We start from the raw sequence: 23,819 nt of genomic DNA on the forward strand, positions 1-23,819 counted from the left end.
TGATTCTGGTTCATGTTCCCAGAAGGGAATTTCTGTTACTTAGCCTCTGTCTTAACCACCAGATGATCCCACTGGGCAGGGGGCTCAGTCATTAGAGTCCAAGACTGAGCACCACCCTGGGGACCCAGGCAGGCGGTACTGAGGACCCAGCCATCCCCAGCTCACAGTTCTAGCTCTGGCATCCAGTTTATGGATTATGTCACAGTCCCCAAAATGTATGGGTGATCTCCCCATATACCCCAAATTGAGAGTAGCAGCCAACTGCAATACTCTTAAAAGAGGTAAGAAAATGTAACAATCAACACTAATAGAAAAGTCTTACAGTGACGAAAGGAGACTGTGTTTTCCCATCATCTTCAATCATACTCATCCAGGAATCTCCTGACTTCCCTTCCCCACAAGTGGCAGGAGAGCAGCTGGCACGGCAGCCCGGAAACCTCTGCTCTCTTCTGTACTCATCTTCCTTTAAGTTGGCCCATTACCAGAGTTTGGTTCCATTTTTCTGTTTTCGCGGGTTTAGGATTTTGAAACCCATTATTGACTGGAGACTTGAACCCCACGGAATGCAAAGACAGGTCCGTTAACATTGCATGTGGCTCACAGACCTGAGATCACGAATGTCCACTACGGCACAGGTGCCTCTCGGGGGAAACACATTCTTCTCATGTTTTCTACTGCATTGGAGACCTCAGAAGGAAGAAGGGCTCTGTCAGGCCCCAGGGACTGTGCAGAGAAGGGAAAAGCCCCAGGTGGCATGGCTGCAGGAGATAGGGGACTAGGAGGCTGTTCCCTGAAGCTGGGGCCAGCACTGCCTCTAGAACCACAGTCAATTCCCCATAGAAATGTTGTTTCTCTGCCAGGTGCGGTGGCTCACACCTGTAATCCCACCACTTTGGGAGGCGAAGCAGGAGGATCTCTTGAGGTCAAGAGTTCGAGACCAGCCTGGGCAACGTGGTGGAAGCCCATCTCTACAAAAAAATTTAAAAATTAGCTGGGGGTGGTGGCATGTGCCTGTAGCCCCAGCTACTCTGGAGGTTGAGGCAGGAGGATCGCTTGAGCCTGGGAGGGGAAAGTTGCAGTGAGCAGAGATTACACCATTGCATTCCAGCCTGGGTGACAGAGCAAGACTATCTCTAGAAAGAAAAAAAGAAGAGAAAAGAAAACGTTTTTTCTTCTGTGGGAGGGCCTTTCGCCCTGGACAGGACGTCAATGGGCATTGGGACTCTCATCATCGGGCTGACTCTTCCTCCTTTAAGACCTTCTTTGTGGTCTGTTCACCCAGAGGACGGTCCCCAGCATGCTCAGGAGCAGAGGCAGCTCCAGGAGGAACAGGAACAGGAAGTGGGTGCTCTTGAGCGGGGACCTGTGGGAACACGGTGACAGGAAATGAGCTGCCTCCTGGGTCAGAGGTCTCAGGTCTTCTCAGCTCTATGCCCAGATCCTGGCTTCCAATGTCTATGTGAGGGTAAGCCTGGAACCCCAGACAGGCCAGCCCCTTTGGCGGGGCACAGTCACACTGCTCACCAGCGAGGCTCCCAGTCCTCCCTACACCTCCAGTAAACTCAGCCTGACATTCAAGGTCCCGTCTGCCAACTCCCATCCGGCCTTTTTGGCTGGTCTCCCATAACTCCTTCTCACCTATCTTGAAGGGGTTTAGCATTCCCTGTCTCTACTTACCTCGGCTTCTGCTGCATTCTGCACCCAGAGGGCCTCTCCGCCCTCATCGCTGCCTGTGCAAACGCTACCCACCTTTCAGGTATCAGATCTGACATCATATTCTTGAAGGCCTTAGAGGCTGACCTTGCTCTGACCCTCTTCCTGTGGACCAGCACCTGGCCCTGGGGTTCCTTATGTTCCCTGTTACTTTCTATGGATGTGTAAGGCCCAGAACCTTATTGACCATCAATTCCACCCCCTCACCATCCTCCACCCACTTCCCAGGGTCTCGACCTCCCAACTTGGGCCTTCGTTGTTTCTTTCACCTCAGCGCAACTTGAAGCCACTCTCAGCTCACGGATAAATTTTAAAAATCAGGCAAGGCGTGGTGGTTCGCACCTGTAATCCCAGCACTTTGGGAGGCCAAGGCAGGCGGATTGCTTGAGCCCAAGAGTTCAAGACCAGCCTGGGCAACATATTGAGGCCCCATCTCTAAAAAAAAAAAAAAGACAGAAAAGAAAAATCAAAATTATATCCAACTCCAGAATGCCGGATGAGCCCTCAGATGGGACTGAGGGTATTTGGGGGAGATGGAGGAGGGGCTATACAGCAGGCCACGGGTCAAAATGCCCCCAAAGGTCCTTCCCAGCATCTTCACTCTTGGGGCTCTCCTCTGTCCCCTGACAGCTAAAGTCCCATCAGTTTGCACAAAAGCATGGAGGAGGAAAAAAACAAACAAACAAAAAAACAGTCGAGGAGTCCTAAAGCCAGCTCCGTGGGTGGAGCTCTGCAGACACATTCGCAGAACTCAAGATCGAGTGAATAAAAAAAAAAAAAAAACAGAGTTGAACTGCAGAGGGAACTGGCAGACCTTGAGGAGTAGTTCCAGGAGGACTGAGCCAGAGACACGGGCCTCTGCGCTGGGCTCTAGCAGGAGCAGGACGGTCTGTGGTTTGGGCTCTGGCCTTGACCTGGGGGGCTTGACCACAGCAGGCCGTGATGGAACCCAATGGCTAGCTATCAGGTGCCGACCTCTGGGGACTCCTCTGGACACCTCCAGGGCTGGTGAGCATCAGACTAATCCTCCAGACCCCTCTGCCAGCTTGGGAGGGTGAGAACGCCCAACTTCCAGCTTCCCCCTTTCCCTCTAGCATTTTCCATTCCCCTACTCTGGTGTCTTGGGAGAGAGAGGCTGGAACAATATTTGTTCTTGGGCAGAAACTAGGAGCAGATGAGAGAGGTGTCTCTCCTAACCCACTAAAGGCCAAACCTCGATATGCCCTCTTGACCCCAGGAGGTGGGGAGGGCATGTTCAGGCCCCTCTCCTGCCACCTTCAGTCATGTGGTGGCTCATGTCTGTGCTGCAGAGTTTGCCTTCATGTAGCCAACGCTTAGATGGGAAATCTTATTTTCCTCAAAGGTAAACTGAGGTTGGGGCAGGCCACCGGAGGTTTGCAGTGACTTTACTGATACAAAGACGAAACAGCGGGGGCCTATGGGGGTCCCAGCCTGAGTACCCCTAGAAAACAGGGTTATCAGAGTTAACAAATAAAAGCATAGAATGCTCAGTTAAATTTGAAGTTCAGATAAACAACATATGCTTTTTTAGTATAAGTATAACCCATGAAATAGTTGGGATATACTTATGCTAAAAAATGTTTTGTTGTTTGTCTGAAATTGCAGTGTAACTGGGCATGCTATTGTTGTATCTGGCAACCCCTGTTAGAGGGGAGGCCATGGGGCCAGGCCAGTGCGAAAGTGGTGGGACCTGGCTCCACCTACCTGGTGAGGGGGCTGCTGGTCCTCTGGGTGGCTGCAGCTGTGAAAGCCAGGCTTGTTGTTGTGGTTGTCCATTCTGGGACTGCAGTTTGTGTGCCTAAACATACAAAGCAGAACACGGTTCACCCCTTCCATGGATGGCCCAGCTCTGGCTGTGGCCCTAAGGCTTCTCCACCTAGGAATTAAGGAGCCTCTGCCTTGGGGTCTAAGACTGTCTGGTCAGCATCCAAAATATTACATGAATTATCTTCTAAAGAGAAGTTACTGAATTATTACCATGTGAGAAATTCTGAGGAGCAGACTAAGGAGGGAATTTGCAATCTTCAGTTGCATGGCACAGCTTAGCACACTCGACAGCATTCCGCTCTCCTCGGGCTAGGCTAGCTCTTTTCTGAGTCTCGGCCACGGCCGAGGTGAACTCCTTACCGCCTGTTCTGGAGTGATTCGGCCGCTGAGCTGGTGGCCCCCTCGCTGAGCCACTTCTGGAGAGCCCGGGATTCCTGGCTCTCTGCAGCCAGGCCCAGCACCCTCCACCTCCGCTCTTCCCTCTCTGGCCATTTCCTGTCCTCCAGCAGCTTCCCAATCTCACCCTCCCTACCCCTGTTGAAGTCTGGCTATGTCTGATGCATCCCAGCCTCTGCTGTGTGCCAATTCCTGCTGGACCACACCCTACTCACACTGACGGTGTGTGTAGTGAGTTTTGATATTCAAAGTTTGCTTCAGGAGCAATCTAATAATAAGAGATCACAGCATCATATTTGTCTTTTTATATCATTTTTCTGGGATTAAATCAAGGTATAACTGACATATAATAAACTGTAAATATTTAAAGAGAACAATATGTTAAACTCTGATGTATGTGTATACCCGGTAACACCACCACCATGATCAGGACAGTCAACACATTCATAATCCCCATGCCCGCCCTCCCCCTTACTCTGTCCCCAGGTGTTAGGGACTGAACCGTGGACCCCTAAAAATTATATGTTGATATGCTAGTCCCCAGTACCTCAAAATGTGACTGTATTTGGAGATAGGCCCTTTCAAGAGGCAATTAAGTTAAAATGAGTTTGTTAGGGTAAGTCCTAATGCCATCTGACTGGTGTTGTTCTCTGAAGAGGAGATGAGGACACACAGGGAGACACCAAGGCATGCAAGCACAGAGGGGCAACCGCAAGAAGGGGTAGCAGGAAGGCAGCCACCTGCAAGCCAGGGAGGGAGGCCTCAGGCTCAACTGAACCTGCCAACACCTTGATCTCGGGCTTCCAGCCTCCAGAACTATGAGAAATACGTTTCTGTTGTTTATGCCACCCAGTCGGTGGTATTTTGTTGTGACAGCCTTAGCTAAGGGATGATCCATTTTCTCTTACTATCAATGAGTTGGCATTTCCAGAATCTAATATAAATGGAATCATACAGTGTAAATCAGCTTTTGAGCTGGTTTCTTTCACTCAGCATAACTATTTTATCATTGGTTTATCAGTAGAACATTCCCTTTTATTGCAAGTTGTATTCCATTGTATGAGTATTTCACTTTTTTTTTTTTTTTTTTTTTTTGAGACAGAGTCTCTCTCTATCACTCAGGTTGCAGTGCAGTGGCATGATCTTGGCTCACTGCAACCACTGCCTCCCAGGTTCAAGCAATTATCTGCCTCACCCTCCCAAGCATCTGGGACTGACTACAGGTTAGTGCCACCATAGCCAGCTAATTTTTTTTTATTTTTAGTAGAGATGGGGTTTTGTCATGTTGGCTAGGCTGGTCTCAAACTCCTGGCCTCAAGTGATCCACCTGCCTCAGCCTTAACAAAGTGCTGGGATTACAGGCGTGAACCACCGCGCCCAGCCTGTATTTCACATTTTTAAAAAAATCCACTCACTTGAATTGTTTCCAGTTTTTTGCTATTACAAATAAAGCTGCTATGAACATTCACATACAGGTCTCTGTGTGAACATAAAACTTTCTATTATTTTGACTAAATATGGAAGTGCTGAGGGGCTGGATCATCTCTGGCAGGTATACGTTTCATGTCTGAAGAAACTGCAAACTCTTTTCCCAGGTGGTTGCATCATGTGCATTCCCACCTGCAGGGTATGAGGGCTCCAGGTACTCAAGAGTGTTTCCAACACTTGGTGTCAAGGTCAGTAATGTTAACTTTTGTTACAGGCCGAAAGAATGAGAGTCATGACCAACACAGTATACCACTGGAGGCTATATAAGTGAACAGAAAACTGTTCTCATGAAAGCAGGATGTTGGAAAACTGGCAACGGTGTCTGCTGCCCGAAGGGGTGCTGAGGGCAGTCACACCCCAAGTGCTGTGTTCCTTGTGATTATCTATAGGAACATCTGAAGCCTGTTGTACAAAGAAAGCAATTTTGTGTGCCTGTGATAAATCAAGCAGCTGACCAACCATTACCTCTCCCTCCCTGCTCTTTCTACCTAATAAATACGAAGGGCTGTAGAAGCTCAGGGCCCTTGTTCACTAGAAGCAAGGAGCTCCCTGACCCCTTCTTTCAAAACAGATCTCTTTGTCTTTGTCTTCATTTCTGCATTCGTTCCCCTTTGTTTAATCCCCTAGCAACCAACAGCGACAAGTGGTGGCCGGGACAGGAACGTGAGCAAAGAAGGTCTGCTGGAGCAGAGAAAGAGAAACGGACAAGACGAACGAGAAACCCTGGGACAAGTCTGCCGGCAGCCAATAAAAGGTCAGTGCCCTAAAGAGGTACTGGGAGCGGCAGCAGATACAAGATCAGTGCCCTAAAGAGGTACTGGGAGCGGCAGCAGATACAAGATCAGTGCCCTAAAGAGGTACTGGGATATCAGGTCAGTGCCCTAGAGAGGTACTGGGAATGGGAAGTTTTCTGAATAAGGGTAACATGGGGCAGAATTTGTCTATTGAGGTGCAACATTATGTGCATTTGCTTAAAGTTTTACTTAAACAAACTGGTGCTCAGGTTAGTTCTCAAACATTAATTAAGATGCTGAAGAAGGTCACTATACATAACCCGTGGTTTCCACAGACAGGCAGTCTTGATGTAGAAATTTGGGACAGAGTAGGACCAGGATTAAAACGGGCTCACCAAAAAGGTCTTAAATTTGATCTTTTTGTTTTTTCTGCTTGGAGTTTAGTCCGTGCTGTCCTCCTGCCATTATCTCCTTCTTATTCTGCTAGACAGCAGGAATCATATTCCAAGTCTAAAAATCTGAAAAAATATTTTGTCCCACCCACAGTACCAATTAAAAATAATAAACAGGAGAAGGAGGATGAAAACTGGCCTGTGTCACCCCCTCCAGTAGCAGAAACATCTGTACTGCCTCCTTCAGTAGCAGAAATAGAGACCCCAATACAAAGAATTTTATGCTCTGCTGCTATAGCTGGAAAGCCCTTAGGACCTTGAGCTTTTCCTATTTCCATAAGGCCCGATCCAAATAATCCTCAGCAGTTTATTCATGAACACACCCCACTACAGTTTAAGTTGCTGAAGGAATTGAAAGCGAGTGTAGTTAATAATGGAGTACAAAGCCCATTTACTTTAGGATTGCTAGAATCTATATTTGGTGCCATGCGCCTTCCACCCTTTGATGTAAAGCATTTGGCTTGCACTTGCTTGTCTGCTAGTGCATACCTGACATGGAATTTAAATTGGCAAGAACTGTGTGCAGACCAGGCTAGACAGAATCGTGCTGCTGGACACGGAGACATTACAGAGGATATGCTGTTAGGTAATTGTCCTTATTCAGACCTGGAACATCACATGGCACTCCCAGACACTGCTTATAAGCAGTGTGCCTTGTCTGCTAAACATGCCTGGGCCACAATTCCTGAGGAAGGGGTCCCAGTACAATCTTTTTTACATATCATGTAAGGGTGGCCAATGCACATTTTCTTGCAAGATTACAAGAGGCAGTGAAGCATCAGATTCCTCATACTGCGGCTACAGAAATGCTAGCCTTAACTCTAGCTTTTGAGAATGCAAATGCAGATTGTAAATGTGCGCTGGCACCTGTGAGATGTACAAAAAACTTGGGAAATGTTCTCAAAGCTTGTCAAGATGTGGGAACTGAGCTTCATCGCTCTACAATGTTGGCTCAAGCAATGGCTAATTTAGTAGTGGACAAATCTAAAAACGGCCAAGGAGCAAATCCTAAAATGGGAAAATGTTATAACTGTGGAAAAATCGGACACTTCAAAAAAGAATACCGTCAGACCTTTGGGCAGAAGGGATCTTATAATGCAGCCCCCCACCCCAGAAAAAATGCCAGGACTTTGCCCTCATTGCAATAAAGGAAATAACTGGGCTAGTCAATGCCACTCAAAATTTCATCAGAATGGCACCCCCCTGTCGGGAAATGAGAAGGGGGCCTGGACCCGGGCCCTACAAACAATGGAGGCATTCCCTGTCCAGCCCACAGCCCCATCTCAGGGATAGGTTCCCGGAGGCACATTGATTCCCTCTCCCCAGGAACACCTGGAAGCTCAGGATTCGATCTCCCAGTCAGAGAACGGGTAACGTTAGTGGGAGGAGACAAACCCACCAAGATTCCCACTGGTATTTGGGGACCTTTGCCAACAGGATATATGTGATTAATTTTGGGTAAAGCTGTCTTAATTTACAGAGCATTACCTTAGTCCCAGGAGTTATTGATTCTGATTATGAAGGAGAAATTCAAGTAGGGGTAATGTCACAAGGTCTTTGGGTTTTTGAACCGGGAGAATATATTGCTCAGCTACTGCTTATTCCCTGCCAGTTACACCCTTCTTTACGGAGGTTGGGAGTTCAAGACCAGCCTGACCAACATGGGGAAACCCTGTCTCTACTAAAAATACAAAATTAGCTGGGCATGGTGGTGCATGCCTGTAATCCCAGCTACTTGGGAGGCTAAGGCAAGAGAATCTCTGGAACCCGGGAGGTGGAGGTTGTGGCGAGCCGAGATCGTGCCATTGCACTCCAGCCCGGGCAACAAGAGCGAAACTCCATCTCAAAAAAAAGAATTGATATTATCCTGTCCTGAACTCACCAAAGGGCCATCTGAGCCTGAAATTTTCTTTGTGAGAAGATGGCAAATGACAAATTCTATTTCATTAAAAGATATAGAGCTATTCCAGTTATCTATTTCTTCTTGTGACTGGTAGTTTGTGCCTTTCAAGGATGTTTTTCCATTTCATTTAACTTGTTGAATATATTGGCATAAAAGTTGTTTACAACACATATTCCCTTATTATTCTTTTAGTAGCTATAAAATCTGTTGTAATGTTACCTCTCTCATTTCTGATGTTAGTAATTTATATCTTCTCTCTTGTTTTTCCTGATCAGTCTAGGTAGAGGTTTAACAGTGTTTCTGATGTTTTCACAGAAAACGTATCTCATATCATTGATTTTTCCCTATTACTTTTGTTTCTGATTTCATTAATTTTTCATTGTGGTCTTAATATTATCTGTGTTCTGGTGTTTGCTTTGAGTTTACTTTGATCTTTTTTTCCCTAGTTTCTTGAGCTAAGGCCATTGACTTGAGGCCCTTCTCCTTTTCTGACACAGGGACTTAGTGCTATAAAGAAGTTCCAAGAAGGCACTGGCAGGGATTGGGGTCTCTGGTTACCAGGGAAGGCGGTCCCTTTGGCCTGTGGGCTGAAACTGGAACCATCACCCTGTCATCTGTGGGCAACAGACTCAGGCACTGAGCTGTGCGGAGAAAAAAAAATGTGCCTAGAAAGACCTAATCCCATCCTGGAGGGAGCCCTGGGAGCCATGGGGTCATTGAAGAGATCCCCTCAATCCCAAGCGGTCCTTCAGGGTCCTATGAGACCTGTCTTAGTCTACTTTTTCTTGCTTATAATAGAATATCTGGAATTGAGTCATTTATAAGGAAAAGGAATTTGTTTCTTACAGTTATGGAGGCTAAGATGTCCGAGGTTGAGGAGCCACATCTTGTGAGGGCCTTCCTGATGGCAGGGACTCTCTGCAGAGTCCCAGGGTGGCTCCAGGCACCTCGTGGTGGCGGAACTGAGTGTGCTAGGTCAGGTCTGTCTGCCTTTTCTTATAAAGCCACCAGTTCCATTCCCATGATAACCCATTCATCCTTTAATCCACGAACGGATTAATTCATTCATGGGAACTCTGCCCCCATGACCCAGTCACCTTTTAAAGGCCTCTTCTCTCAATACTGCCACACTGGGGATTAAGTTTCAACACGAGTTTTGGAGGGACAAATATTCAAACCATAGCAAGACCTCAGGACTCAGCCACCCTCTGTCACAGGTCACTCTGAGTGACAGTTAATTTACTCAAGTGGGACCTCAGGGACCAGGACAGAGCAGGACCTGAGAGACACACACGTATATACGCTCCCTCTTACCTGGGTTAATGGTCACTTGAACTTTGACCCCAAGATCAATTCCAGGTCTCTCAGTCCCACACCAATAACTGTCAGCATCATCTCTTTTGAGATTCTCCATGGTCACGGTGAACATGTGGTTTTTCTGATTGTCCCTGATGGACACTCGATTCTTCTTTACCTCCTGCTCTGATCCATTTGTTTTAACAAGGATGTTACAGTAATTCCAATCAGCTCCTTGACACCACCACTTCAAGTAGGTCTCCCAGCCTGAGCCGTAAGCACACTGCACAGTCAATGAGCCCCGCTCCGAGCCATTCACTGTTGTTGGACCAGTGATTTTAGCGGCAATGGAGTAACCTGGAAAACGCAAATTCATGTGTCGTCACCTCCCACCCCAAGCGCAGGGCCACAGCCTCGTGCATTGGGAGCAGCGGCCAAATCCAACTGCCTTATAACAGTCAAGGAAGCAATACATTTTCCTCAAGACAAATCTTTGTCCTTCAAAATTCCACTGGGTCAAAGTCACCAGGAAAATCACTGAAGAGCACAACTGCAGATCCCCAAAGAAACACAAATGTTGGCATTGAGCAATAATAGCTTCCTGCAGTTCACCCCTCTCCCTCTCCCTATGGCCAACAAATCTTTATATTCCAAGGAATGCTCTTTGGCCACCATCTTTGTATTATACTGGTCTGATGGGGAGGAAATGGCAGAAGGCCCTTTTCCAGAAGAATGATTGCTGCCTTGATGCTTGGCTGTTCCTAGTGGTTCTAATGGTTTCTGGTGGCTCTGCTGTAGTTAATCACCCTCAATGAATCCCTTTGAAATCAACCAAATAGTGATGCCAACTGGTCTCTATCTGCTATGGGATCCACATCACACAGATCTCCATTTCACCATACATTGTTATAAATTCCACTTCCAAAATTCCTAGGAAAAGCTAACTTTTAAGATAAACACAAGTAAAGGTTAGGTATAAACAGAGCAGCACCCATTCCACACCCTTCTGCATCTTATAAGTTCTTCTCTAAACATAATGGACATGATTCAAGTCAGTTAAAGGGTGAGGAACGGGCATACCTAATTAGCTCCACTTTTCAAACAATTTGCTCCAGGACAAGACTAGTCTCCATGAACTTGTCAGCCTAATCTTTCACTTGAAAACAATTCAAAACAGTGGAAATACCTTAAGTGAGAGCTTTGCCAGATATTCTTTAAATTCAACTGACCTAAAGGGAGACCCATCTAAAGAAACGATTGATTTTGATGATTTATGCACTGGCAATAAACCATAGCTGTGATTACTGCAGCATAAACTTGAGATGGAACTAGAAGCACATTGGAGCACTTGAAGAAGCCCTCGGGGCAATTCCTGTGGCAGGAGAGAGGTCGTCTCTGAAACGCCAAGAGACACCCAAGGTCGTGGGTAAGAGCTCAGGCTGTGCCAGAGTGCTTGGGTTTGAATCCTGGCTCTACCACTGATAAGTTTTGTGAACCTGGGCAAATTAACCTCTCTGTGTGATATGGTTTGGCTGTGTCCTCACCCAAATCTCATCTTGAATTGTAGCTCCCATAATTTCCACATGTTGTGGGGGGCACCAGGTGGGAGTTAATTGAATCATGGGGCGGTTTCCCCCACATTGTTCTCGTGGTAGTGAATAAGTCTCATGAGAGTTGATGGTTTTATAACGGGAAACCTCTTTCACTTGGCTCTCATTCTCTCTCTTGCCTGCTGCCATATAAGACATGCCTTTCAGCTTCCACCATGATTGTGAGGCCTCCCCAGTCATGTGGAACTGTGAGTCCATTAAACCTCTTTTTCTGTGTAATTTACTCAGTCTCGGGTATGTCTTTATCAGCAGCGTGAAAATGGACTAATACACTGTGCCTTAGTTTTCTATAAGTGGGAATAGTAATGGCATCTACCTCTATGTTACTATATTATGTTTGTTATTATTATTATTATTACCCCTGGATGAGTGAAAACTTTAGACTTCATCGGAATGTCTTGAAAAACCAGGGTCACCATGGTGGGAGCGGAAGACAATTTCACCATAAACAGGCAGAGCTCCACAACCCAAGGAATTCCTGGAACAGAAATTGGACTCCATGCCCAAATCTGCTTTCTATGGCATCTGAAGAGAACTAAGAAACTACACACGACCTCCTGGGGAAAGATGGGTTTAGGGGCTTCATTTGTTCACTCTGAAAAAAAGTTCTACATCAGAATGGAAAGACAACAATTAAGGTAAATATTTAAAGAAAAAATACATCTGGAAGTTATTTATAAGAAATAAGAGCTGGGTGTGGTAGCTCACACTTGTAATATAACAACTTTGGGAGGCTGAGGCAGGAGAATCGCGTGAGCCCTGGAGCTTGAGAGCAGCCCTGGCAACATAGCAAGACTAAACAAATAAATAAATAAATATTAGCTGGGTGTCGCACCGCATGCCTGTAGTCCCAGCTACTCACTCAGGAGGCTGAGGTGGGAGGATGGCTTGAGCCTGGGAGGTCAAGGCTGCAGTGAACCCTGATCCCAGCACTGTACTCCAGATTGGGTGACAGAGCACACCCTGTCTCAGAAGGAAGGAAAGGAAGGAGAATATATCTGAAAATTGTTTACAGAATATAAATTTGAAGCCAGGCATGGTGGCTCACACCTATAATCCCAGCACTTTGGGAGGCCAAAGTGGGAGGATCACTTGAGCCCAGGAGTTTGAGACCAGCCTGGGCATTAAAGTGAGTCCTCATCTCTACAAAAAAAAAAAATAATAATAATAATAATAATAATAATCTATTTTAAAAGAAAATAAATTTGAGATTGGAAGGAAAAATTTTCTTACAAAGCTTGATCTGAGTATAGATAATATGAGAAGCACATAGATTTGTTACATTTTAACAGAAATGAAAACACTACGTATCAAAATTTGTTGACATGACAGCCAAAGCTGTACTCAAATATAAATCCTTGGGAAAAAGGTTTGATGATTCCTCAAAAAGTTAAACATAGAATTAACATAGGATTCAGCAATTATACCCCTAGATATATACCCAAGAGAACTGAAAACATATCTCCATACAAAACTGTGCTATGAAAGTTCATAACATTATTACTAACAATTTTTAAAAGGTAGAAACAACCCTAAGGTTCATTAACAAATGACTGGAGAAACCAAATGTGGTATATCCACTGTGAAATACTATGCAGCCATGAAAAAGAATGAAGCGTTGATTTGTGCTACAACACCAAGTAACCTTGAAACATCATGCTAAGTGAAAGAAGCACTCCAGCCTGGGTGACAGAGCGAGACTCCATCTCAAAAAAAAAAAAAAAAAAAAAAAAAAGTTCTTCAAGAATGGACTCACTCATTAGTTCCTTCCTTCATTGATATCTGTTCATTCATCTGTTTATATGGAACAGTCAGGGTTGAGAACCACTGTTCCAACAAGAAGTTATACTTGTTGTTTTGTCTTTGTTTGTTTCTGCAGCATCTAACACAGAACCTGTCAGATAACAAAAACTTGATTGCTATTTAATGAATATGGGCATGGATGGATGAATTGGCGCTGTCATTTTCCCTGACATGTCTCCTTCCTGAGAACAGAGCGTCTCTGTCTCCAGGCCAGCCGCTGTCATTCCAGTGCCTTAAAGCTCCAGCCACACTCACCTGGGAGGATGAGAAGCAGCAGAGCTGGGGACAGCCACATGGTCCTGTCTCCTCTCCTCTCCTTGGTGATCACAGGTGTCCGGTGCCCTTCAGGGACTTGAATCCAAGCTCAGAAGTCAACACCGCAAACCTACTCGAATCTCCTTCAAGTTTCTTGCTCACTTCCTGTTACATCTGTAGCTACTTCTCTTTTTACATATTAGGAGAAAAGAGGTGTCATTCTTTGAAAAGACTAAGGTACAGTGTATGTTGCAAGGTGTGCCCAAACTTTTGTGCATGTGGAAAAGAAAATGTGTCCGGGACTGGTCAGGTTTGCACGGGAGTGCACATAGGAGCCAAGGAGCAGGAGGAGCCAGGAGGAACCCAGGCATTGAGGATCTGCGGGATCTACTGCCTGGAGGAGAGGACGGACAAGGCCAGCCATAAGGAGTGCGGGGAGAGGAGCACTTTGGGAAGACCACAGTGCACAAGACTCACACCCAGCCTTGCTGGAGAAAGCCCATGCCCCAGGCTTCTTCCAGGCAGCCCCACTGTAAGACATCTCATTGCCTCTTCCTGCCCTGGGCTGTCTGACCCACTGCCCCTTCCCCCAGGAACGCTTCCACTGGGATCATGAGTCACTCTGAAGCCACTCTGAAGTCACTCTGAAGCCAAAGCCGGGCTCAGTGGGGAAGGTCAGGAATGGAGAAGTTGCCTTTTCTCGTTAGCCTCCTCTTGCCCTGATTTCATCCTACCTATCCCTGCACACTTTCCCCTGGCTGCTGTTGTAATCTACTTGTTCTGCTGACGCCCGAACTGACTTTCCCAGTCTCTCCCCACTTTCTTTAGATGGTCCCTTCCCTCTTTCTCTCCCTTTCCCTCCTGAATCGATTCATTTTGTCTCTCCTGTTTTATATTTTCCATATCTGTGGGCTTTGTTCTACATTTGGGGAGCTTTTTATATTGTTTATTTCATGCTTTTACTTTCTCTTCCAATCCTTGGATCAAATATTGATTTTAGAGACTGTATTTTTATTTCGAAAAGTTTTTTTGGTTCTTTGATTACTGATGTTTTTCAAACTCTCTTCTGTTCCTTGAACTATATCCCTCCACTCAGTGGTCACATCTTTGTTTTGTTTTCTGCTTCTTCTATATTATGAGCCTTCCTCAAGTGTCTGCTGATTCTTGGTTATCCAATCATAGTTGAGAACAAGATAAAGTGTAGCTAACTGAGACCTCAGAGTATGTAGGAGTAAATAGTATATAAAATAGCTCTGGTGGCTCATGCCTGTAATCCCAGCACTTTGGGAGGCCAAGGCGGACAGACCACCTGAGGTCAGGAGTTCGAAACCAGCCTGGCCAACATGGAGAAACCCCATCTCTACTAAAAATACAAAAATTAGCCAGGTGGTGGCACACGCCTGTAATCCCAGCTACTCAGGAGGCTGAGGCAGGAGAATCGCTTGAACCTGGGAGGTGGAGATTGCAGTGAGCCCAGATTGCACCACTGCCCTCTAGCCTGGGCAAAAAAACTAGTTCCAAAAAAGACACTTGTACACGCATGTTTATAGCAGCACAATTTGCAATTGAAAACATAGGGAACCAGCCTAAATGCCCATCAAGCAATGAGTGGATAAAGACAATGTGGTGTACATATACACCATGGAATACTATTCAGCCACAAAAAGGAACAAAATAATGGCATTCACAGCAACCTGGATGGAGTTGGAGATCATTATTCTAAGTGAAATAACTCAGGAATGGAAAACCAAATATTGTACATCCTCACTTATAAGTGGGAGCTGAGCTATGAAGATACAAAGGCACAAGAATGATACAACGGACTTTGGGGACTTAGGGGAAAGGATGCAGGGGATGAGGGATAAAAAACTATACATTGGGTACAGTGTACACTGCTCCAGTGATGGGTGCAGCAAAATCTCAGAAGTCACTGCTAAAGACCTTATCCTTGTAACCAAAAGCCACCTGCTCCCCAAAAACTATTGAAATAAAATAAAATATAAAAAGAAAGAGAAAGAAAAGAAAATAGTTCCAATTTATCATGCCAAATTGTTTGAACCCTTGATTCTTTCTTGACTTACAAGCTACACTTTAAGGTGCGTGGGCAGAGAGAGGTCTTCTAAACTCTAGAATGAAGAGGATTGAAGTTGAGCTCCAGCATTCTCACTGCCATGGCTTCCCCAGATATTATATTAAAGTAAAGAATTCCTGCTCTTTTGCCTGGGGGTCAGTGCCTGCCTCCAGGCATTTGGGGTATATGTAAAGATGTACATGTTTGGCCGGGCACAGTGGCTCACATCTATAATCCCAGCACTTTGGGGGGTCGAGGTGCGTGGATCACCTGAGGTCAGGAGTTCAAGACCAGCCTGGCCCACATAGTGAAACCCCGTCTCTACCAAAAATACAAAAATTAGCCCAGCATGGCAGCGCACGCCTGTAATTCCAGCTACTTGGGAGGCTGAGGCAGGAGAATCACTCGAACCTGGGAGGCGGATGTTGCAGTGAGCCGAGATCACACCATTGCACTTCAGCTGGGGTGACAGAGTGAGACTCCATCTCAAAAACAAAACAAAACAAAACAAAAACATGTTTGTGGAACTGCTCCATGAACAAAGCTCCAATTGGGTCCCCAGTGTCCATTCCCACTTCTGACCCACACTCTTCATCACACCTGCTGTCTCTGAGTTCAAAGCCTCCCCTGAGTTTTATCAGGTGGGTCAATTAGAAGTAGGAGTTGCAAAATGCAATTTATTTTATCTGCCCTTTACTCTGAGGGTACACCCAATATGCCCCAGACCACCATACCCCTAATCTTTTGACACGGCAGGCCCCTAAACCAGTGTAGGGTTTATCTCCCAGCCTCTGGAGCACATCCAGTTGCTAGCCTCTTCTTGTTATCAGGTGCAATTAGCATGATGTCATAAACACAGGGGACTACCTTTATGTTCTGGGCAATGGCTGGACGATTCAGGTTTCTTAGAACAATACTACGAGAAGAAGAAAATTAACACAGTCCTGGAACAAGACTGTGAAAGTATACTGTTGTCCATGCCAAGCGAATGCGCCTGCCTCTGTTCCTCTTTCCTGATGGTGGCGGAAAGGATGCTTTTGCCAGATCAACAGTCACACACAACACACCAGGTTATGCTCATCTATTCTAGTAAACCTGTCACTGTTGGCACAGAAGCTGGAAATTTGGCTATTCCTTTAATATGGTGGTGGGTTTTTTGTTGTTGTTGTTGTTGTTTTGTTTTGTTTTGTTTTGGAGACAGGGTCTCACTCTGTTGCCCAAGCTGGAGTGCAGTGGCACAATCATAGCTCACTGCAGCCTCCAACTCCTGAGCTTCAGTGATCCTCTTGCCTCAGCCGAGTAGCTGACACTACAGTTGTGCAACATTGCACTGGCTAATTTTTTTTAAACACTTTTCGGTAAAGAAAGGATCTTGCTCTGTTGCCCAGGCTAGCCTCAATCTCCTGGGCTCAAGTGATCCTCCTGCCTCAGCCTTGCAAAGTGCTGGGATTACAGGTGTGAGCCACCATGCCCAGGCTTTTGGTTTAGTTTTCTCTAGCCCATTGACCTTGGTAAATTAAAGGCAGATCTAGTGGGACCACTGCCTTGTTTTCTTTGTCTTGGGGGGTGGCACTGATCTCTGTGTTCCTGGCAGAATGTGATATTGTTTGGGATTTACTATCTTGGCCACAGCAGAGGGACAGCCTCAGCGGCTTCCCCTTGGCCTTCCCCAGTCTGATCACTTTTACCACACAGACCAGAGAGTCAGTATTCATATGCACTGGTTGCTAAGTGTATCCACTTCTATCATTTCTAAAAATCAGGGCAAGAACCACTGGGCTGCCTCTCTTGTCTCTAGGATCTTGATTTTGCCTCTGGTTCTACTCAGGACTCGCTGCCTGGTCCAAGTGCTCAGCTTGTCTCAGACTGCCCAGTGACTCCACCTGCCCTCTTCCCTTCTGGAATTCTCTCAGCCCCATTGCTCCTATGGAGCTCAGTTATGTAATGGCATCTCCTCCCGTGAGCCTGGCCTACAGAGACAGCCACTGCTGAGCTTCTCCATAATGCTAATGCCCCATCACCAACATAGTTCTTATTTCCCTGGTATTGGAGTATCCTCCAGGGCATCCCAAGGATAACACTCATTAAATACTAATTTAGTGAAACTAGCATATTTTACCTGAAGACGCAATCAAATAATTTCATGTGAGTCTTTTTAAAAAACAACCTTGTTTTTTTATAGCAGTTTCAGGCTCACAGCAAAATTGAGCAGGAAGTACAGAGATTTCCCATGTACCTCCTACCCTCACACAGGCACAGCCTCCCCCATTATCAACATCCCCCACCAGAGTGGGACATCTGTTACAATTGGGGAATCTATATTGACACACCATGACCATTTGAAGTCCATGTTTGCATTAGGGTTCACTCTTAGTGTTGCGTATTCTATGGGTTTGGACAAATGGATGATGAGAGCATCCTATAGAGTAGGTTCACTGCCTTGAAGATGCTCTGTGTTTCCTTGAGCCTTTTGATCCCTTCTTCCACCCTTCCATGACATCTTTACATCATTGAATGTGGGGTTTTGTTGCTTCTAAGCTTCTCAGGGCCATCCCAGCAGTGCACTAGGACCAGTCTCCCAGCTTTGCAAGTGGTGAGTCCTCCTACATTGCATGGATGAGTACCTCTATGTTGAAAAACCCTTCCTGGCTCAGCACTATAGTCCACTGCCCTGGGATCCACTCTCACACACACTCTTCTAACTGGTTCATGCCAGCGTATATTAGTTCTCCTTTTCCCTTAGCAGCCCAGCGTGTCCCTAGGTGGGCCAGGCTGACACTCAACGTTGGTTATCGGTCAGGAAGAGAAATGAGGGCAGATTCCTCAAGTAGATCCTTAGGGGGCAGCAATTTCTGGTGAGGCATCTGCTTCATTGGAGACCTCAGCATCAACTTCAACAGGGGAGCTGTTACCTTCTAACAAGCATCAGGCTGCTCTGCAGTGGGAGGCTCGAGGGCTCAAATGAATTGTCAAATGTCCCATCTTCAGGTTCCTACTTTTCCCTACAGGAGCCTGACTTGTTGAGGCTAAGGATTGAGTTTTCACTGAAGTTTCACTTCTCTTAAACTTAGGTCTTGGCCTGTGTATTAGTCCGTTCTTATGTTGCCAAAAGAGAAATACCCGAGGCTGGGGAATTTATAAATGAAAGAGGTTTAATGGACTCACAGTTCCACATGGCTGGAGAGGCCTCACAATCATGGCAGAAGGCAAATGAGGAGCAAAGTCACGTCTTAAATGGCAGCAGGCAAGAGAGCTTGTGCAGGGGAACTCCCCTTTATAAAACCATCAGAACTCATGAGACTTATTCACTATTGCAAGAACAGTATGGAAAACCCCGCACCCATTATTCAATTACCTCCCACTGGGTCCCTCCTGGTGGGGATTATGGGAGCTACAATTCAAATGAGATTTGGGTGGGGACACAGCCAAACCATATCAGCCTGATCTACGGCACAATTTTTTCTCCAGATAAAGGGAATGGGGATCCCTTCAAAAGCTGCTAAGGAGGGTACCAGAAGCCCGCCAAAGGCATGGTCTAAAATGTTCACAGCACACTATGCATCATGGCCCTGAAATTGAAACTAGCTGAATGCCCATAAATAATACATTTGAAAAAATCATAAAAACAACAAGAAAAGTGTTTCAAATTGTGCACTTTAAATATGTGCAGTTTATTTTATCCCAATTATACCTTAATAAAACTGGGAAGGAAGGAAGGAAGGAAGGAAGGAAGGAAGGAAGGAAGGAAGGAAGGAAGTCTGTCTGTCTATGGTCTCTGAAGTCCTGCCCCCTCCCATGAGTTCTTGGCTCTAGGCAGCAGCACCAGGGCTCACCGAGACACTCCAAAATCCCAAGAGAAGGTGCAGCCTCAAACATAAACAGAAGGCCCGGATCACACCTGTAATCCCAGCACTTTGGGAGGCCAAGGCAGGCAGATCACTTGAGTCCAGGAGTTCAAGACAAGCCTGGCCAACATGGCAAAACCCCGTCTCTACTAAACATACAAAAATTAGTCTGGTGTGGTGGCACATGCCTGTAGTCCCAGCTACTCGGGAGGCTGAGGCAGGAGAATTGCTTGAACCCAGGAGGCGGAAGTTACAGTGAGCCAAGATCACACCACTGCACTCCAGCCTGGGTGATAGAGCAAGACTCTGTCTCAAAAATAAATAAATAAACAAACATAAACAGATGCTGCTCCGGGGCCTCCTCCAGCACTTCCTCCCCAAGAACTGACCCATCACGCCCTCCTCTGCTCCCACTGGCAAAGCTTTCTGCTGCTCTGCCTCTAATCCCCCACCCCTGCAAAGCCCTTTGCAGGTGAAGATATGATGGGCTTTGTCTTAGGAAGGCTAAACTGACAGGGGGTTAAGGAGGGAACACAGCAGGGAGTCGGGAAGCCCCAGGGCCATGGACCAGGCACAGTAATAGACCAATCTTAGAGTGAAGAGGACACGGAATTTAATTTTGAGCACATCTGAGCTGTTAACAAAGTGGGTATCTCTATGAAACAACCAATAGGCACTGGAAATGACAGCCAAGCACTGAGGCAGGAAATCAGGTGACAAACTGCTTTTGACAGTCTTGTGCATAGAGGTGACTTTAGAGTGCAGGTGAGGACACTCCCTGGAGAGAAGGGCCCCAGAGGAGAGCATCAGGACAGGCTCCTGGAGATGCAGGGTGGTGGGGGCGGGAATGGATTAGGCAGTGAGAGCAAGGAGGGGCTTCAGCAAAGAAGGAGGAGAGGAAGAGGGAGCAGGTGACAGAGGAGGGAGGGGACCATCTAAAGGAAGAGGGGGGAGTCTGGGAAAGTCACTTTGGGGATCAACAGAGCAAGCAGTTTCGGTGCAGTGAGATTGGCCAAAAGCCAACTGCAGGGAAAATGTGCAGAGATGGGGAGGAAGGAACCAGAGCAAAGTGGGGCTAGAGAAAAAAGGCAACTTCCCCTTCCCCAACTACCTACCATGAGCCTCCAGTTTGGAGTGACTCAGGACCCCAGAGGAAGCTTTCCTAGAGAGGAGCACTGAGTCAGGCTCCAGAAGAGATAACAGCCCAGGGCTGGAAGGGTGGTTTGAGATGCCCTGCTGTGGGGCTGCCTGGAAAGAGCCTGGGGCACAGGCTGTTTCTCCAGCGAGGCTGGATGGGAGCACTGTGCTGTGTTCTTCCCAAAGTGCAAAGCCAGCGCGCCTCGATCAATCCCTTCCCTCCACGCTCTGAGACAAAGCCAGGGCGCCTCCATCAATCCCTTCCCTCTACGCTCTGAGGCAAAGCCAGCGTGCCTCCATCAATCCCTTCCGTCCACGCTCTGAGCCTTACTGTACTCCCTGCCCTGTGTTGTTGGCAGATGCTCCTAAATCACAGACAGCTGCAGATGGAGCCCAGGCCAGGCCTGGACCATTTACTTCCCCAGTTCATTGAAGACGTATCGTCACACCACACACACTCCAAAAAGACAGCACCACGTTTCTCTTAATTCATGAATTTAGGAAGTAACTAAAGAAAAAAAAAAGGAAGCAGTTGAGAAAACAAACCAAAAAAATGATTTAGACAAGTAGGAAGCAGTTTGCCTCTGGGTTCAGTTACAAGTTGCTGGAGGGCAGCTGGTATTAACTCATCACCAGGGAGAGAGCACAGACAGGCAGGGGCATGTGGTGCTCACTGGTCCTGTTCCTTCTCATCCTTCCAGGTAAGTGGGCCTGGGGATTAAGGAACTGGAACCCAAAAGGCTGGGCAGGAAACAGAGAGGGTCTGTGCTGGAGGGAAGGAGACAAGCTGGGGAAAATGCACTCATCCATGCACTTACATATAAGAAAGCAGGAAGGAAGGAAAAGAGAAAAAAGGGAGGAATGTTTTGTTATCTGACAGTTACTAGGTTAGGTGTTGGGGAAAGAAACAAAAAACATAAATGGTGTCAGGTTTCTAGGATTCTGATTCTTCTCAACCCTGGCAGATGATAGATAGATAGATAGATAGATAGATAGATAGATAGATAGATAGATAGATAGATAGATAATTGATAGACAGACAGATAGATGATAGACAGATATAGATAGATAGATGATAGATAGATAGATAGATAGATAGATAGATAGATAGATAGATAGATGAGAGAGAAGTAAATGGATGGATGATAGACGAGAGACAGATAGATGCATGGACAGGTGGACAGATAGATGAAAGAATAGATAAATAGGTAGATACATACATACTTATATACATGCACATATACACATATACCCAAACTTAAATGCATGAATCCCTGAGGAACTTTAAAAGAGCACAAATACTCAGGTTCCAGCTCAGACCCACGCAGTCGTGGCGGGGTTCAGACATCTGGCTAGTTTAGAAGCCTCCACAGCTTGTCGTGAGTTGTAGCTAAAATGGAGCAGCTCAGAGTTACAGGGAGGAAGACAGGCAATAAGGCAAGGATGTCATCGCTCTCTGGAATGTAAGTCAACCCCACACATCAGCCTGCTTGAGCTTCTGCTCTGGATGAGCCAAAGACCAGACCATTGTTCAAGGTTGTAAGTACAACAACTGAGACAGATACAAAGTGGTCTGGTGGCACCAGGGCGGGGCCGAACCAACCCTTCAGGGAGGGGAATAAGGGCTTAAGTCCATCAAGCAAGGAAGAGACAACTTCCTGGGCAAAGAGAGCAACCTGTGCAAAGGTATGGAGACAAAAATAGCATGGTGCTTAGGCAAAGAAAAACAACTGTGCACTCAGTGTGTGCACAGGTGTGTGAGTGTTGGGGGGGGTGTGTGTGGGGGGGGTGGGTATGTTTGGTTCCATGAAACTTTATCACATGTGCAGACTCACAGGAGAGGGTTTTTAGGGGTGTGGGGTGCAGTGCCAGTGGGCGGAGGAGTTGGGGGAAGTCAGGATGTCTACCTGTTCAGCTCTGGGATTTTAAAATAAATCGGTGGCTGGCCGGGCGCGGTGGCTCATACCTGTAATCCCAGCACTTTGGGAGGCCGAGGAGGGCAGATCGCCTGAGGTCGGGAGTTCAAGATCAGCCTGACCAACATGGAGAAACCCTGTCTCTACTAAAAATACAAAATTAGCCAGGCGTGGTGGCGCATGCCTGTAATCCCAGCTACTCGGGAGGCTGAGGCAGGAGGATTGCTTGAACCCAGAAGGCGGAGGTTGCGGTGAGCCGAGATTGCACCATTGCACTCCAGCCTGGGCAACAAGAGCAAAACTCCGTCTCCAAATAAATACATAAATACATAAATAAATAAAAAAAACTGGTGGCTGCAGCGAGAGCCAGGGATTGGTGGGGAAGTGGGTGTCACCTCAGGGCAAAGGAGGGAAGGTTTCCAAAATGAGAGGGTGTTCAGTGGTCGCTAGGATGGCGCATGAACAGACCACTGTGTTGGGCAGTTGGAGCCCTCAGGAGAACTTTGTCAGAGGGGTGACAACAAAAGAAATACTGCCGGGGAATTAACGAACAAATGGATGTGAGAATTTGACAATTTGGGGGCTGAGGATAAAGGCTCCTGGTTGGTCCCCAGGGAGGTGCCGGAAGCCCTGGGCAGTGCCCAGGGAGGGAAGATCTGGACGTTGGGTTCTGTCTTCCGGAGTATTTCTCCATCTATGGTCCTAGAGCTGTGTGGGGCACAGAATGGGACTCACTGACAGTGCAGTGTCATTATGACCAAGGCTGGGAGACCTACAGCAAGTAGTGGTGCCACGGGAAGGACTGGCAGTCCTGCAAAATCCTCATTACAATCACAGGATCAGAGCAGACAGCGGAGAGAGACCGAGTGTCCATCAGGGACGATCAGAAACATATACCCTAAAACTTAAAGTATAATAATAATAAAATTAAAAAAAAAGAAAAGAAAAGAAAAACCGTGTGTTCACCATAACCATGAAGATGCTCTGGAGGTCCGACACTGACACCTACTGGTGTGGGATTGAGAGGACAGGCACTGACCTTGGGGTCCAAGTTGAAGTGACCATTTACCCAGGTAGGAGCAGCTCCCTCCTGTACCAAACTCTGGTGCTGACCCGAGAGGATTCAGTGATGCTGTCTTGACATTGTCCTGGGACTACATGTGTGTATGGGCTTGTGTGTGCTTGTGTGTGCCTGTGTATGTGTGCCTGGGCTTGCCCGTGTCTATATGTGTGCTGTGCATAGATGTATGTGTACGAATGGGCCCGTGTGTGTCTGTGTGTACATGTCTGTGTTTGCTTGTGGGCCTATGTGTGTGCATGTGCATGTGTGTGTGTTTGGGGGGAGGGGTTACACCAAGATTCTGGAAAGACTGGAAGACAGAGCAAGCCTCAGTATCTCTGTATGTCTCTAT

At 46.7% G+C, this 23,819-nt stretch overlaps 1 protein-coding gene and 1 long non-coding RNA gene across 3 annotated transcripts; one reads left to right on the forward strand and one right to left on the reverse strand.

The window, feature by feature from the left end:
* Positions 1-616: 616 nt before the first annotated feature.
* Positions 617-13,559, reverse strand: CD300LD (CD300 molecule like family member d). Its single transcript, XM_003813342.3, has 4 exons — positions 13,439-13,559; positions 9,789-10,127; positions 3,439-3,532; positions 617-1,363 (listed from the first exon to the last, which is right to left on the reverse strand). Exons 1-4 carry the CDS (start codon positions 13,476-13,478, stop codon positions 1,252-1,254), a joined length of 585 nt encoding a protein of 194 aa, XP_003813390.1. The 5' UTR covers positions 13,479-13,559; the 3' UTR covers positions 617-1,251.
* LOC130540937 (uncharacterized) lies at positions 5,905-16,337 on the forward strand. 2 transcript variants are annotated; one of them, XR_008954969.2, is made up of 3 exons: positions 5,905-6,139; positions 11,791-12,018; positions 13,260-16,337. It is a non-coding gene; the product is annotated as an uncharacterized LOC130540937 (long non-coding RNA). The 2 variants fall into 2 exon arrangements; XR_008954970.2 differs by lacking the exon at positions 5,905-6,139 and adding an exon at positions 6,186-6,257.
* Positions 16,338-23,819: the final 7,482 nt, after the last annotated feature.

Source organism: Pan paniscus, chromosome 19 (genome assembly GCF_029289425.2).
Source record: "Pan paniscus chromosome 19, NHGRI_mPanPan1-v2.0_pri, whole genome shotgun sequence".
NCBI classification, from domain to species: Eukaryota; Metazoa; Chordata; class Mammalia; order Primates; family Hominidae; genus Pan; species Pan paniscus.

What these genes read in the sequence shown, in the direction of transcription:
- CD300LD (XM_003813342.3), bottom strand. Translation starts at nt 13,478, where the DNA reads ATGTGGCTGTCCCCAGCTCTGCTGCTTCTCATCCTCCCAG. An exon ending in GCTGCTTCTCATCCTCCCAG is followed by an intron (nt 10,128 to 13,438) that starts GTGAGTGTGGCT and finishes TGCGTTTTCCAG; the next exon opens with GTTACTCCATTGCCGCTAAA. An exon ending in TCAAGTGACCATTAACCCAG is followed by an intron (nt 3,533 to 9,788) that starts GTAAGAGGGAGC and finishes TTGTATGTTTAG; the next exon opens with GCACACAAACTGCAGTCCCA.